At 46.2% G+C, this 17,644-nt stretch overlaps 1 protein-coding gene across 3 annotated transcripts in view; it reads left to right on the forward strand.

Annotated features, from left to right (window-relative positions):
• Window positions 1-17,644, forward strand: part of ZNHIT6 (zinc finger HIT-type containing 6) — a 480,560-nt gene that overhangs the window by 168,451 nt on the left and 294,465 nt on the right. For all 3 annotated transcript variants that reach the window (XM_069641693.1, XM_069641691.1, XM_069641690.1), the window contains exon 5: window positions 1,082-1,185. In XM_069641693.1, coding sequence (XP_069497794.1) covers window positions 1,082-1,185 — 104 coding nt within the window. The remainder of the gene's footprint in view (window positions 1-1,081; window positions 1,186-17,644) is intronic.

A 17,644-nucleotide genomic window follows, 5' to 3' on the forward strand; every position in this document is an offset into this window, starting at 1 on the left:
CGCGCTCTGAAACACTTGTGTACGAGCGCGATAGAAATAAAATATCAATCAATCAATCAATCAAGACGGCACTCTATCACCCTGAGACTAAGGGTGTGGTGGAACGCTTTAACCACACCTTAATGCAAGAGATTAGCAGGTCTATAAAGCAGGGGAAGGAATGTGGTGAAGAGGATGTATGCATACAGGCTGGCTCCACACTCTTACCACTGAGTTACTGCCTTTGGAAGTGTTGTGATGAAGGAAACCCTGCACTTCTGCAAACCGTCCTTGGCTGGCTAGGGCATGCTTCGTGGAGTGGGATGGACGAAGCTTAAAGAGGATGTGGACAATAATGCATCTAAAATAAAAATGATATTTCACAGATTAAATAGAGTAAAGGAAGCTCTGATAGCAGACCAAGATGAAGTGCAGATAGAGACCAGGATGTGAACCTAATGGGCAGAGCAAATATACTGATCCCTGAGCAGTCAGAGTAGTCTGAAGGGTGCTGAACGATGCTGTTGTATTAGTGGCTGGGAGGGTATGGAACGGGGTGAGCAGGAAAGCGAGTAAGGTAAATGGTGTGTAACGACTTTCTGATGTAAAATTGTGAATCTTGCCTTTTGGGATAAATGAGGGGAGAAGGTGTTATATGGGTTGTACTTGGTTTGGTGTAAATGTTTGTGAGCTTGAGAATAACTGAAGGAAATGCATAAGGCCATGTGGAATATAGTTGAGTAGCTACCGCCATTCTTGAATGGCTCTGTTTAGAAAATGTTTAGCTTTGCAAGAGAAGGACAGTTGCTGTTTAGAGCGTCAGGAAAGGATGTCCTGGAGGGCGGGCTTCATAATGATGAACTCTTTTCCTTTCTCTGAATAAACCAAGTGAATTTTCACACGCCTTCTCACCTTTTATAATGCATGCCAATTGGCAAGGAAGGGAGCTGGGACTGACAGTATTTCAATAGGCAATTGCAAAGATGATTAGTCATTGTTGTAAATTGTCACTCGTTTTCTAACCTTAATTTCCTCCTTCAGATCAAATTCATGTCTCTTTTCAAACTTAGAAATTAAAGCTTACATATTTATTTTGTTAAAGCTCAACATTATGAAAAAGCAAGCAAGAAAAAGAAATATAGACTTGTCATTCTTACCAATTGGATTTACAAAGAGAAGAGAGAATTCAACATTCTTCCATAGAAGGTATGGTACTTTTATCTGAATGTAAACGTCAATGCTTATAAACTGCGCTAGTAGAAAGGCCATTTAAATGTTACATTTTGTTGAGTAATCTGTACAGTGTGATATATATATTTTTTTATTTTTTATATTTTAAGCAACTATGTAGTATGCAACTATGTAGTAAATTTCATTGATATGATTTAGTTTGCTCTTTTTTGAAAGTTGTTTAAGGAAAATGTTATATTGCTGTTTTGCTTCTTACTTGTGGATCTTAGCACCGGCATGCTAGGATCCCACTGTGATCCCCAGGTTCGCATAGACCTATAGATGCCACGTTAACCCACAGAGCCATCCTGCTATTTGCATTGATTGTGCTTGGTGCGAAATTTCTTTGTAATGCTTTTGTAGTTTTGAACAGCTACCACACTTCACTGAATTCAACAAGCACCAACAGGGGAGTTTGCAGTATAAGAACGCTTCCTTATAATTGTCCCTAAAATGCATGCCTGACCTATATTTGTGTAGACAATGGTCAATCTAGACAGGAGACAAAACCTGTATGTGATGGAGCCAAGATGAAGACCCTAATAACCAAGTTAGAGGCAATGTGAGGCTAGCAGCGCTGGACTATGCAATGGCACACGGAAACAAGAGGAAGTTGGACAGGAGAGTCTGCATTTCCATACTGATGAAACTCTGATGATTGTATTGTAGATTGACATGTATACACGTAGCTACATTTCTTTTTTTATTGTTGAATTGGCTGCCTCATTGACACAGTTTGCAACTATTTTGGCACCAATTTGTCTTGAATACACAGTGGAACCAGCCTTTTAAGTTGCTTGTCACCTGCATACGCTGTTCCTGGCTACAAACACACTGCAAAGAAGAGGAGAATGCGACAAATATGTGTTCAGATTCTTTGGGTTTTCGAATAATGGTCAACTTGCAGTTCATTGCCTAGTGGTCTACCCGGAATTGATTGGGCGACCAGGGTTGAAGCATTGTGAAAACAAACTCGGGCACCATCCTTTGAGCCACTCTACTAATGTTATTTTGAAGGTATTCAGTAAGCAGTAAATGTAACTCCTGCATTATGTATGTATCATTCGTCGTTTGAATTTAGCTCCTACTTTTGGATGTGTTTTTTAACTAATCTGATATTTTTGGTGTGTGAGGAAAAAGCATGCTTCGCCAGTGAATGCATTCAGTATTTGTTTCTTATTTAATACTAGCAGAAAGTACCCGTTCTCTGAACGGTGTCCTGTAGACATACATACCACTCATTAATTGTTGAAAATCAGTGAATCACATAGCGGGGAAGGGCAAGTCGCTGTTCCGATTTCCTCATCGTTTGATGTGCTTTGTTCTCTGAAGTAAACTGCATTGAGAACTGCACTGAGAATGGGAGCGTGTGGCTGGCTGACATACCCCGGAGCAGACGGGGGGGGGGGGGGCGGGAGTTTGTGTGCTGCTGCATACTGGGATCCACTGTGCTCTCTCCAAACCTGTTGCCTCATCCTGGCGTGGTGCAGTTTATTGCAGTGCAAATATTCAGAAACTGTGTATCCTACGGTCTTGAAATTTGTTTTTTGGTTCCTCATGTCGAGAATGGTCCTACGACTGCATTGATGTTTCGCTGATTTTGGGGGAAGGGGTGGGGTGTCCACATGTCATGCAGCCAGTAATGTCTGCGTCATACTAACAGGTAATCTATGCAGAATGGTACAGATTGGTGAAACGGTGTGGAATTGTATAAGGAAGAACGCTTTGCCAATCCACAAACCCACAAATGTTCACTTTTGTAAACCTAGATTTATTTATTTTATTTACTCTCTGCTGTTTTCACAATGTATATTTACATTCTTGTCCAAAAGTCCTGCTGTATGTGCAAGGTACAGAAGTTTGTCTGTTTCCAGCGTTATTCTTGAACACACGTCTAGACGACAGTTATTCGAAAAATGTTTAGTCATCTGTGTAAGGCTTTCTTCAGGACACAAAAGCCCAAGAGTGTAAAGCTATAGGATGTTGTATTGGAAGTCCTATTGCATTTTCTCCCAGCGTATCTACAATAAACCAAAAACATATATATTTAGCCGACCAGACAACTCTATTTAGCTCTTTCGTTTCATCAACCAGTGGGTGAGGCAGTTCTACCAACCTATAAACCATCTCAGTGCTCATAATTTTTTATTTTTTATTTAATCCATAAATAATTTTGAGGCCAGATTAGTTACCCCAGTGATTCTACAATGTGGTTGAATCACTTCATGTAGTCATTTACATTATAACATATTGGCCCAACATCACGGGACCATCGTCATTTATTACTTCCAAAGGGGAACAACCGTATGGTTGGTTGAGCATTTTTCCAAATAAGTAAATATGGAAAGTGTAAATATTGTGTCATTTACAGAAGACACCTATAACAAGCCTGGACATGCCCTCAATTTTGGGTACCCCTGTCGCTGGACCTGTTCCTTCTCCACCGGCCAATATAAACGATCTTGACCTTTTCACACAAAAGACAAAAAAACTCATTTGAACCCAGTCTCACGGGCATCTCATGATTGAATATTTGAAGGCCGGGACAATACAGTGAGGCACTAAAAGAGGATTTAAAGGCAAGAGGCTACCCCTCCCTTATCATAAGAAGATCCTACAAAAGGGCGGCTAATGTCCCTAGGACTGAATGCCTCGTCAAACAAACGAAAACCATGTTGGACAAAATCACATGTGTGTCATCTTTCACTCCTCTAAGTAATGATTTAAGAAAATAAATACTAAAAAATTGGAAGATGATCAATACAGAGGATTTTAAGGTCCCTCCTGCGTTTTGCATTTAAATGCCTGCAAAATCTCAGTGATGAACTGGTTCACACTTATCCCCAACAAAAATCTAATGATTCCAAAAAACCCACACTATGGCATCTTCCACCCGTCATAAGGCATTTTAAATGTGGCAAATATTCAATGTGTAATTTTACTAAAAATCTAAAATCCATTGACCTAAAAGGAAAGAACTGGCAGTTCAAATCTTTCACTAACTGTGCCACCAAGTGGGCTATTTATGGCATTAGGTGCCCCTGTGGGCTCCTGTACATTGGCAAGACCAAAAGAGCAATTCGGATCCGAATTGGGGCACACCGTTCCTGCATAAAAAATGGCACTGCAGATAAACCCCTTGTGGAACACTACAAAAAAATGAAGCATTCCCATGATGATATGTTTTGGTGTGTTCTGCAAACGATACACCCACGTGGTGGTGACATGGACCTGAGACTCCGCAGGTTGGAGCAAAAATTGATTTATAACTTAGATTCTGTAAAGTATGGATTAAATCTATACATTGAGTGGAATTTGTTCTTGTGAAAATAATTATCTTCAACTAAGGAGTTTTCATTGAGTTGACGGAACTGGAATAGCCTACCTGTCCGTGTTCGGGGGTAGACATTAATCCACCATTCCTACATATTGCACATCTTCGAAGTGGATACTTAAGTGTGGACACCAGTCGTTTTATAGATATCAAGCCCGCATCTCCCTGCCAGAACAAATACTAGACATGATACTCCTGTCCTAGCTTTGTTACGATTTACACTGCCTAAACATTAGACAAATGGCCTCCCAAACATGGCTCCAATATGGCCGCGCCAGTATGATCGTACAACGCGGCCCGTAAAAAACTGTAACGCACCAGTTGTTTTTAACTAACACGTCATTACACAGCCGTTTTCTTAGTCACGCCACATGATCCTGTGGCTACTGCAGGACCAAACCAGCATTCATGCATCGCGATCCTATCCAGCGCTTTGAGGAAACGCAACTTCCTGTACTAGTAAGTTTCACTTTAATTCAAACTTGTGTCAGGTAACTGACCTTATACACGCACTCAGAAAAACAACCGTGATTTCTTTTTTTTTTCTGTCCGCCTGCACCCTGTCTAGCTCTACGCGGTTCGGGCGCACCGCTAATGACGAATCTAGGATTCACGGCAAAATAAGAAAATTATTGATGTATGCCACACAGTTTTAGAGACCACCGACCTATGCAATCAGGTAGGCTCTCATCTAATTACACACTAAATGGTGTTCATATTAGATACACCTAAGGATTGAGAAGTATGACGCATGCTCATTTTGGTGTTGCATCTACCCTTAGAAGACACAGCGCTGTTCGTACCCTCTGTGTTTGGCTGCAGAACTGGCTTTTAACAGCAGAAATATTTGAAGGTACGCACCTTTGCCCTTCTCCCTTTGTTTAGTCACCTTGTACACAGTTAGTGATTAAATCACTGGTAACTCGCATACTTTCTCCCCTCATTCCTCCCCCCCTTCCCTCTGCCCCCCAACCCTCCTTTCCATTCCCCCTTTCCTCTTTGGAAATAATAAATGACGATGGTCCTGTGATGTTGGGCCAATATGTTATAATGTAAATGACTGCACAAAGTTATTCAACCGCGTAGCAGAATCACAGAGGTAACTAATCTGGCCTCAAAATTATTTATGGATTAAATAAAAAATGATGAGCGATTTGTTTATAGGTTGGTAGAACTGCCTCACCCACTGGGTGATGAAACGAAAGAGATAAATAGTTGTCTGGTCGCCTAAATATATTATTTTGGTTTATTGTAGATATGCTGGGACAAAATGCAATAGGACTTCCAATACAACATCCTATACCTTATCACTCTTGGGCTTTTGTGTCCTGAAGAAAGCCTTACACAGATGACTAAACGTTTTTCGAATAACTGTCAGTCTAAACGTGTGTTCAAGAATAAGGCTGGAAACAGACAAACTTCTGTTGACACAATAATTATGGGGACCTTTTCAAAATTAAACATGAATTGTATTGTTTAAAGTCAACCATAGGATACTAACAGCACCTTAGCTTTAGTGTAGACATTTTTGTGAAACTATTTCAGTAAAAAGGAAATTACTGTCATATCACCAGCTTTTGTTTTGTGATAAATTGTGTTTTTATGTTGTTGTGATTTGCAAATGTGACCAACGGGTCAAAACATTTATGATATGTTATGTAATAAAATCTGATATATTTTTTGTAATTCCGACCACTCCATATTTTTATATATGCTGAAAAAGATGACTGTTTAAAACCCACCCAGGGCGTGGCTAAGTCTCCAACTTTTAGTGTTACATTGATAGGTAGCTTGTTGTGGAACCCCTCCTTATATATGTTTCATAGTCCTCTCCCAACAAGCCCCTAAAAAAAGAGGACATGCCGTAGTTTGCTCATTGTGTATTCACTGTGCAAGGTACAGTTCAGGACAGTGGGATGGGAGGGGATCATGTGTCATGGGGTGATTCTGCAGTAGAGACTTTGCTGTTCTTTTTTTCCTCATTAGATCTTCATGTTCAAGAATGCATGAGGCTTATTAATATGTACTATATCCAATCTAAGCTTCTCGCTAAAGCCATGCTGCCCCACAGAAACACCTTCTTCAAAATAGCTGTTGACCTGAATTTTCTCCTGTCGACTGCTTTTCCCCTCCTCTATCCATCCATACCTAGCTAAGTGTTAGTGCATAATGTACAGAATAAAGCTGTTAACACCATCACCCAGAGTCACTGTAAAATCTGAATTTGGGGCATTTGTCAGTGATCTCCTGCCACACCCAGCTGTAAGCACTCCTCAAGCCCCCACCCCTGCTCCACTCACTCACAGTAGACTCCTGAGAGCCATATAGTATGATTCAGGGCATCCATAAAGGATGCTTTGGACTACCATGTATTTCATGCTCCAGGCTGATTTAATCAAGGACTGTGCAGGCAGAAAACATGGTGCCTTTTTTAAACGACTCTCTCTGCCCATATTTTTCCACTCAGATTTGTTTGGATAGCAGAGGTTTTATTTTATTAACAGTTTTCTGTTGTGTGTTCCGGTTAGCTGTCAATATTTATTAATTGTAATGTTTGAATGTTAGTCTGGTCCAATAATGATACCAGCCCTAACTTCGCTGCAAATCATTACTTTTGACTTTGGACACAATACCTTATCTATACCTATAATGGTGCCAACCAACTGCAGGTGGCCTCTGTCCCTGATGCACCAATGGACATTTTCAACAGACTGCATCCTGAAGCATCATCTGTGCCTCCCAAGATACAATGTGGACCTTTCAACTGAGACAGTGTTTCTCTGCTTTTCCACAGACTTATTTTATAGTGAATTTGTATAGGAGGCGCCGACCCCTGTCTCTTCAACTGAGTATAGATAACATGATAGACAGATCAAATGGTTCTATTATTGCAGAAAGCAGGATTATAGTGCTTTTATTTAGGGTAAAAAGTGCACATGGTGCTGTGCGTATTTGGGTTTGAATGACCCAGGAAGTGAAGGGTGCTTTAAATATCACACACAAACATACCATGAGTGTATAAAGATATATCGTGACTAAGGGATACAAAGTGAGAAATGTTGAAATAAATAGCGCTCTGAATAATTGATACAATGACAGACAAAAATATATTTCAAAATGGATGACTCGAGTACAAAATGATGTCCACTTCTAAAGCCAGTTGGGAAAAACTATGACTTATGTAGACAAACAGAGGCTGATACATTAGAGCGCCTTTGGCAGCATCTTGTAGTGAGATAATTAGTTTTGTTGGGCAAAAATGGAACTTGGCAGGAAAAGCAGACACAATTCATAATGAGAGGGGCACGATTTGCTTTATGCAGGCTATTTTGAGAGATTAGCTGTATTAATTGGCACCATATACTAGAGCATATCTATTTTTCCACAGTATAAGACACAAACTAACTTGGCAGGACCTCGAAAATCAGATAAGGAGTAGACATTGGTGTAATGAAGGGTTTTTTATCAGGAGTTGAAACTGTCATAATTTGTCCAGCCAAGTCTAAAAATAAGCTCATCAGCTTTGTGAGTCAGAGAAAATAGTGTATGCCAACTATGCTAATGTGGGCACCCGATATGTCAGCCACTCAGAGTGAAGTGAGTTTTTTTCTCTATCTAAAAGGGCCTACCCAGAGCATATTCTAACCAAAGTAGTCATTTGCATAAGGAAGTTGCATAATCCAAATGGCCTATCTAAGCAGGTTGTATGCAAAATGTGCTGAGTGCTTTTCCAGAATATATCTTGTAACTTCAACTATTAAAGATTGCGGAGAAAAAATCCTGGGCGCCTGATTTTTGTATTGTCTCTGTTCCTGAGGAAGGATTCATGGAGGCCTGGTGTTTGATGGGGATTGGGTCCCTCTTATCAAACTCCTGCACCCTTTAGAGCCATCCCTCCCCTTTAATTGTACAAAATCCTTGCCTCAGGTCACAATTTTCTTTTTTCCCCAAAAGAAACTGATATAATGTGAAAATAAGTTTTATCTATTTGCATTATTTAAGTTGTGAACATGAAACCATAATCAAATTCATAGAATATGCATTAAAAAGGTGACTCAAACCGTAGAAAATATTTCAGTAAAGAAACACTTTTTAAAAATGTGTCAGTAAATACGTGAGTTTGGGTAGAGGGAACCAAAAACCTGTAGTACTGTTTACTGAAATGTTAACAAAAGTCTGTTGCTGTTGATCCATAGGTTTCTGCTCTCTATAGTGAGCGTTGCTGCCTTCCCTATGGTAGGCAAAGGGCCTGGCGGCGTGGAGGCAGGCACCCCAGTTGAAATGGCCATTTACAAAGGTTCCCTTACCATGCTATATAAGGAAGCATGTAGTGACGGTGCACGTTGCTCACATTTTTCTGGCACCCGAAGAGCCGACTGACAGGGATTCGTGCCACTGCATGGTATACCTGCTCTCCATGTTGGCACCATTGCTGCCTTACTGAGAGGTGGCTGGGCCTTTAAGCCTATCTGCTTGCCTGAAGTGACTTGTGGCTAATTCTCGCTTAAAGAATTATGAATGGAAGCAGGCAGTTATGTGGAACTCGCAGCACAGAAGTATGAGACTCGGCTCTCCGTTGATATCAACTGAGGCCTTTTGGAGCCAAAGCTGTTCTCTGTTCTAGTTGACCTCATTTGTGTTTTTTAAAAGGATTACTAAATATGTCTTTCATGCTTTCATGCTGATATCTTCTGCAGTCTTATGTACGTCACGGCGGGCGGATTGCTGCAACCGAGGGCATGCCCACCGTATGAGGTGGGGTAGTTTGATGCCATGGTCGCCAAAGCTTCCTAGCTTTTCCGGATCAGCCAGTAAGATAGTACAGTGAGCTGCACGCTCGCTACTGACATCTGTGTGTAGCTTGCTGATGCAGGTTCGATTCATGGCAGGGCCAACCTAGCCTTTCATCCTTCCAAGGTCGATAAATTGAGTAACACGCAGTGGGATGATATCAACGGTTATCCAGCGCTATGATGCCTCTGGCCGAGTTTGCCCTATATAAAAGCTTGATTATTATTATACCAGAGGCGTGAGGCCAAGAGAAAGACCATCATGGGAGTGCCCCTCCTGGACAACGTTTGGGAGGAAGGCTTAGCCCTCCTGTTGAATCCTTGCTCAGCCCCGGCCAAGCAGGATAGGCTGGAGAAAAGTACTGGTTGCCGGAGTCTGCACCGAAGTGCCTACGGTCGCAACAGTCGCCGGACTGGGTGGTATCGGCGGCTGCTAGGAGAGGTTGTTGAACCCCTCATCCTCGTCCTCCGTCCCTCCAGATAGCGAAGGGAAGAAGTTGGACGCAATGGGAAGGAAGGACATTTACGCCGGCGTCGACCATCGAGGCAGCCAATGCATTGGCGATCCTGGCCAGGTACGACCGAGAACTGTGGTACAAGCTGGCCCCAATACTGGAGTTCCTACCAGACGACAAGCGGGTGGAGGTGATCTCATTCCTCCAGGAAGATGTAGTGGCATTGGTCCCTGGCATCACAGTGGCCCTGGACATGGCTGACACAGGTTTCAGGCAGATGGGGAACTGTCTGCCTCAGTCATTGAGGCTAGCTGAAGGCCACCAATTTCCTCCAGGAGGTCCAGATGTGACATGCCCTTCGGGGATAACCTCTTCGGCAAGGCCGTCGTTGAGTTCTTGCAGGGCATCAAGATGGATACGGATGCTGCTCATGCCCTGGGTGCTCTAACGGCACCACTCTTCCTTTCCTGCCTGTGCCAGAAAGTCGGCCAGATCGATGAAAGGTTTTGGTAGAGGCTCCTCGTCATACCATCAGCCCACCCGGTCCATGGCCCAGGAGGCCTACCGAGGCCATTCCCAGGCTTTCGGTAGAGGTGGTTGTTTCCCCCAAGGCGCAACGCAGGTTCTGAAACAGGACTGAACCAGCCAGGACATCGGGCCCCCACCCATGCACCCCAGTGGGAGGCCGGCTGACTGGATTTGTCAGCGAGTGGGAAAAGATCTCCACCGACGGATGGGTGCTGGTCGCTCTCGCCCATGGACATACCCTGGAGTGGCAGCAAAAGTGTCTGCGGATCCCTCCGGTGACCCGACAGTAGCAGCACATCCCTCAGCTCCTGCAGGAGGTATGGGCCATGCTAAAATAAGGGATGTTGGAGCTAGTTCCAAGACGACTCCAGGGCTCCAGAGTCTACTCCAGAAACATCTTAGTCAAAAAGAAGACCGGGGGCAGGGGACCCACTATCGACCTGCGGTGTCTCAACAAGTACCTCAAGTCCCAAAAATTCAGGATTGTCCCGTTGTAGTACGTGCTCGGCCAACTGGAGGAAGGAGACCTCTTGACCTCGCTGGACCTGGAGGACACCTACTTCCACGTCCCCGTTCACACGAAGCACCAAAAGTCCCTTGGCTTCGTAGTGCAGAGATGGCACTACCAGTTTAATGACCTCACATTCAGCCTGAAGTCAGCCCCCAGGGTGTTTACGAAGTGTCTTGCGTCATTCCCGGCCCATCTACATCTACGAGGAATACACATGTACCCGTACCTCGACGACTGGCTCATCCGTGCCAAGTCAAGAGAGGTAGCTGTCGAACACACAGAGAAGACCGTCCGGCTGCTAATGGATCTGGGGTTCTCCATCAATTATCCGAAGTTCTGCTTGACACTATCGCAGAGCGCACTGTTCCTAGGAGCCAGGCTCAAAACGGTTGCCTGCTTAGCGTCACCTTCTGAGAGGGTAGCAGCCATGCTGTGGAAAGTGCAATGGCTGTTGTCACTGAAGACCGCCACGGTGCAGACCATCAAGTCGCTGATTGGCATGATGTCTTGCGTCTACCTTTTCCGGCTCTGCAGGTTGCGGATTCGACCTCTTCAGGAGTTCCTGGATGCTCGCTCGATACAAGTGTCCCGAAGCTTCGCAGACAAGTTCCCTCTCGATGAGGAGTTCCGTCAGGCAGTAAGGTGGTGGGGCGTACACTCCACATCGCCAGAGGCACAGGGTTTCAAACCCCCCCTCCCCCCATACAGGAGATGATCACGATGGACGCTTCCCTGGAGGGCTAGGGAGCCCACACTGGATGTCTGCACGCCAGAGGCCTGTGGCTGCCAGAGGAGAAGGATCTCCACATCAATATCCTGGAGCTGCGTTCAGTGTTCTGGGCACTCAAGTCATTCCTTCTGTCCCCGAAGGGCAAGGTGGTGAGGATCTTCACGGATAACATCACCACAATGTTATGCATCAGGACGCAGGGGGCCACTCAATCCCCAGCGCTCTCCAAGAGGAGCAGAGCTTTTGGCACTGGGCCGTGGGACAAGAGATATTCCTCATCCCCTTTCACTTGGCTGGAGTCAAGAACACCATTAACGACTCCCTCAGCAGGGAGTTGTGCTCCTGCCACGTGTGGGAACTTCGGCAGGACCAGGTGGACTGCATCTTCATCAAGTGGGGCAGGCCCCAGATCGATCTGTTTGCGACAGCGAGCGGCGAACTCCAAATGCCAGAGATTTTCCAGCAGGTTGCACCAGCCGAGGAACTTTGGGGTGGGGGGTTTCTCCTTCCCGTGGGAAGGCCTGTTTTTTTTTTTTACGTGTTCCCTCTGTTGTTTCTCCTGCTGCGAGTCATCAGTCAACTTGCACAGTGCTGATGCAGGATGATACTAATGATACTAGTCTTCCCGGCGTGGCCAAGGCAGAATTGGTACGTGGACCTTCTCAGCCTGTCGGCATCGCCACCGGTCAAGCTGCCAGTGGTCATGGATCTGCTCACCAGAGAAGGAGGCACAATACGGTTCACTGAACTTGAGGACTTGACTCCTGCAGCCCTAGAGTTTGGAAGATACGAGTTGCCGGCGGACTGCAGGGAGGTCCTTTCCAAGTGCTACGGTGACAAGTGGGACCGTTTTGCTACGTTTTGCTGGTCGCATAAGATCACCCCTCTGAGGGTCACGTCCCCGCAGATTCTTACATACTTGTTGTCCTTGGCCAAGGCGGGACTGGCGCACACCTCTATCAAGGTGCATCTGGCGGCTGGCGGCTACCCCCACTACACCAGGTCTCCAGGAATATAAGATATATGATAGGTTATTTATAACGCGCTTAACCCTTTAAGTGCCATGTGTATTTCTCCCCAGTGCCAGGGCCTTTTTTGGTGATTTCGGTATGTGGCCCTTCAATGGCTTCTAACTTTTTTGTTACATGAGATATGTCGGCCATATTTGGCTCCTTTTTTTCCCACATGTAGGCAGTCGTAACGCCACCCAGGAGTCCTAGGTTGCTGTAGGGGGGTGAGAGAAAAGAAGCAAAAAGGGCGAAAACTTTGGTTTTTTTCAAAAAATGCCAATAAAATGATGTACAAAGAAGCCTGTGGTTTTTTCCTTGTAAGAGCTAGGAACAAATGGTTTGCTGTGCTGAGTTCCCCAATTTCCTGGCCTTCAAGAACAGGTTGAGTGGAAACGGAAAAAAATTATTTTGATGTGGTTATCAACCGTTTTGTGAGAGGTAGGCGATTTTGGCTATTTTTTTCCAATTGGACATGCATGGACGGAATGGGAGAAAAGGGTAGGAAAGCCGAATTGGAGGACGGAATGGCATATATTTCTGAAAAGTAGACAAAATTCAGAGTTTAGGAAGGGGTGATTTGCGTAGGTCAGGCAAACGCTAGGTAGGGGAAAATGCCATAGATTGGGGGAAAAGCGGGAAAATGACCAAAAAAAAAGGTATGTGTTGGACATGGTTGGCTTGGTACGGCAATGGCTTCTATGAATTTTGGGAAAAGCAATGCTCCGCTACATTCCCCTGACTCTTGCAGTTAGGAAAGCACACATTATTTGTAGTGTTTTACAAAACAAGCAATACCACAAGCCAAACACTGAGCCATGGTACACAGGAGTTTTACGCTCACGGTCTGAACAGACGCACTTAGCATGTGCAAATCGGGAAAACCAATGTGGTGAGGAACGGCAAGCATACATTTTTTTGAAAGAGCACAGGCAGACCTTTTCAAGGCTAGGTGACTTGTGCAGGTTACAAAAGATTATGGTGCCTAAAGCAGCGACTAAATGTAGGGCACATTTGGGAAATTAAAGGGTTGTGTGACAAAGGGCACCAGCAAATGGGTCAAAACGTTATGAAAACCACACAAACACAACACATGGCCTACCGTCCTGCGTTCCCACAGGTGTCCCGATGAAAACGCTACCTCACATGTGTGGGTGCACCTACCTGGCCACCAAGGGGAAAGCCTAAAACACAAGTAACCCCAAGTCTGTTTTCAGACCGGAATTTGAGACGCTCTGCTGACCGGCACAACATACAGATATGGGCCTCGGCTGTCCAAGCCTCCAAGGAAAACAGGGAACCCCATGCATTTCCGAAAAGAGGACACCCGTGGGAATCCAGAGAGGTATGAGTTGCGCACATCACCCCAGAATTTATTACTCAGACACCCCCACAAATTCTGAAATGTGGGAAAAAAAAGCATTTTCTGCAAATTTCGCTCTGCTCACCCATCGAAACACGCCCCCAACAACACATGGCCTACCGTCCCGCATTGCCACAGGTGGACACATTTCCATGTGTCCACTCACCGAAACACATCGCCAACAACAGATGTCATACCTTCTCGCGTTCCCACAGGTGTCCCGACGAAAAAGGTACCTCACATGTGTGGGTGCACCTACCGGGGGAGCAAAAGGAAAAGGGTAACCCGCTGGTAACCCCAAGCCTTTCGCCACTGCCCATTTTCTTCATGTGGGCAGCCTACAGATTTGGGCCTAGGGTGTCGAAGCCAGCAAGGAAAACAGGAAACCCCATGCATTTTCCAAAAGAGGACACCCGTGGGAACCCATACATGGCCAAATTGGAGGGGCGGCCCATCTCATGTAGCCCTCCCCAGGGGCAGATAATGGGGGGGGGGCTGTCCTGCACTCCTCCCTGGGCTCAGGCGTCCGTTCCTACGAGCAGATATCTGGTCCCGGGGAGGGCTGCATGACATGGCACCCACTTCATTGCGGCTGGGGGAGGGAGTGGATCAATGCCCCATCCCATTAGAAACTTCCCAGACCCTTTGGGGTGCCCCACAGCCCCCCTAAAAAGCGTTCCACCATTTTCCTTTTTTTTCTTTGTTTACGAAACTTTCCTTGGTGCAGAGGGGCACATTGGTGTGCCAATCTGGCCCCGTGGTGCCCAAACCTTACTGCCCCACCCACTGGGGGCCTGTACCACCATTTTTGGGGGCCCTCTCCCCTCCCCACTCAAATGGGTGGCAGGGGCCACTCATGCAGGCCTCCCTGGGCCTCCTACAAAAGGCTGCGTGAGGTACACCCCCCCTCCATTTGAGGTGGGGGGGGAGAGGGCCCCCAAAAATGGTGGGAAATGCATGGGGCAGTAGGGTTTGGGCACCCTAATGTGGCCATCTACGCCAAGCCAAGTTGGGTAAACAAAGAAAATACAAAATCGTAGGTTCCCCCCCACCCCAAATGGAGGGCTCCACCTCATGCAACCCTCCCCGGGGGCAGATATCTGCTCCTTGGAAGGGGCATCTGACCCCAGGGAGAGATGCATGAGGTGGGGTCCCCCCTATCTGACGCCAGGGAGGGATGCATGAGGTGGGGCCCTCCATTTGGGCTGGGGGGGAGAGGGCCACCCTCCTTTTCTGTAAAATATATCCCTGGTAGCTAGTGGCCCCCAAACCCCCCCCCACACGTTTTTTCTCTCCATTTTATATTATTATTTTTTTGCCCCCTTCCCTGGGGGCAGATGATCAGCCATCTGCCCCCAGGGTTGTACACATGTGCCCCCATGCTTTAGGGGTCAGGGGGGGCGAGGGCTGCTTATTGTAAGCAGCCCCCACCCCCCGTTCAAAGACATCCCTGTGTCTAGTGTGCATTGCTGCCCGTGCGCCCTGCGCCCGATCCGCGGGCAGCAATGCTGCCACAAAGGGTGTCCTTGGAAAGGGGAGAATCTCCCCTTTCCAAGGACACCATTTCCGAAAAAATCCCTGCTGGTTAGGGCCCCCAAACCCCTTCCCCGCACCTTCCCATCACGTTTTTTTTCCCCATTTTTTTATTATTTTTTTGCCCCCTTCCCTGGGGGCAGATGATCAGCCATCTGCCCCCAGGGTTGTACACATGTGCCCCCATGCTTTAGGAGTCGGGGGGGGGGGGGCGAGGGCTGCTTATTGTAAGCAGCCCCCACCCCCCGTTGAAAGACATCCCTGAGTGTAGTGTGCATTGCTGCATGCCCATCGCGCGCCCTGCGCCCGATCCGCGGGCAGCAATGCTGTCACACAGGGTGTCCTTGACACCATTTCCGAAAAAATCCCTGGTGGCTAGGGCCCCCAAACCCCCTCCCCCCTTCCATCACGTTTCTGTTTTTTTTTTTTGTCCCCTTCCCTGGGGGCAGATGATCAGCCATCTGCCCCCAGGGTTGTGCACATATGTGCCCCCATGCTTTGGGGGCCGAGGGGGGGCAGAGCTGCTTACTTGAAGCAGCCCCCCTCCCCCCCAAGTCACAAACGGATCCATGGTGGTCCAGTGGGTTGCTAGTCACGGATCAGCGCTCTGCGCTGATCCGTGACCAGCAATGCCTCATATGTGGTGTCCTTGGAAAGGGGAGAACCTCCCCTTTCCAGGGACACCACTTTTTCCTCTATCCCTGGTGGCCTAGTGGCCCCAGGGCCCCAAACCCCCTCCCACCTCCCTCCATTTTTTACCCCTCTGGGGGCAGTGATCATCTGCCCCCAGGGGTCTCCAGCGCTGTGGACCCATGCTTTGGGGCCACAGGGGGGGGGAGGGCTGCTTACTTGAAGCAGCCCCCTTCCCCCTCACGTCACAAACGTTTCCCTGGTGGTCCAGTGGTTGCTGGTCACGGATCAGCGCTCCGCGCTGATCCCTGACCAGCAATGCTTCATATAAGTGATGTCCTTGGAAAGGGGAGAACGCCCCCTTTCCAGGGACACCACTTTTTCCTCTTTTCCTGGTGGCCCAGTGGGCCCCAGGGCCCCAAACCCCCTCCCACCTCCCCATCCCTCAAATTTTTTATTTTCACCCCTGGGGGCAGTGATCATCTGCCCCAAGGGGTCTCTGGCGCTGTGGCCCCATGCTTTGGGGCCACAGGGAAAGGGGGCCGTTTACCTAGTAAGCAGCCCTCCCCTCCCCCCGCATCACAAACGGATCTCCATTTGATCCGGTGACATTGTTGCCCGCGGATCGTACGCCCTGCGCCCAATCCACGGGCAGCAATGCCACACAATGGGTATCGTTGTTAAGGGGAGAATCTCCCTTTTCCAACGATACCCGCCTGCCGCCGCGCACTGTCATTCTCCTGTGAACACATGGTTTAAAAAAAAAAATAAAACAATTCTGTAATAATCCTGGTGATGCTTGGTACTCTATAGACTTGGGGGGAGGGGAGAGAATCAGGTATACTGAAGGTAGATGGGGAGCAATGGGGAGCAAACCTGACGTATCCTATTTGAGAACAACAGAACATAAAGCTCCTATACCTTATATGAGTTTAGGCATTCAATTTAACTGGTTGAACATGAAATATCTTGCTACAACATGAATGGATACAATAATGTTTAGACGTTCATGGAGAATGCAACCTAACTTCATTGTTAATTATATTAAAAACAATTTTAATAAAGAACATATAAAGTTAAAAACATATGTATAAAATATAAACAATAAAGTGGACAAAAAGATCAATGTTGTGAGTAAAGTGCTGTGTGCAAGTCACCGAAAGGTGTTAATAAAGTACAAAATACTTAGTATAGCTTTAACTGTCTTACAAGTAGAAGCAAGTTCTAGATTAACAAGTACACAATTACAATTTAGGCATTGGAACTTGTAAGAACAGACAACCTTTGACTTGTTATACTAAACAAAAGAAAAGAAAAAGGCCACACAAAATTTAACAGAGACCTATCTTTATTTAGATGTCTCGAAAGGGTGCTATGGTTACCGAGTACCTAAAATACACCTTGGTAGGTATTGAATCCTTATTGAGGTACTTAATGTTAGTATCTACATTAGTCATACATGTTTCGTTCCTGTTGTCCTTGGGATTAATTTAGGAACTTCTTCAGGGGGTTGTGTGTGGAAGCTGAGACTAAACACGTCCTCTGCTTAAGTCA

Source organism: Ambystoma mexicanum, chromosome 1q (genome assembly GCF_040938575.1).
Source record: "Ambystoma mexicanum isolate Mex_15411 chromosome 1q, UKY_AmexF1_1, whole genome shotgun sequence".
NCBI lineage: Eukaryota > Metazoa > Chordata > Amphibia > Caudata > Ambystomatidae > Ambystoma > Ambystoma mexicanum.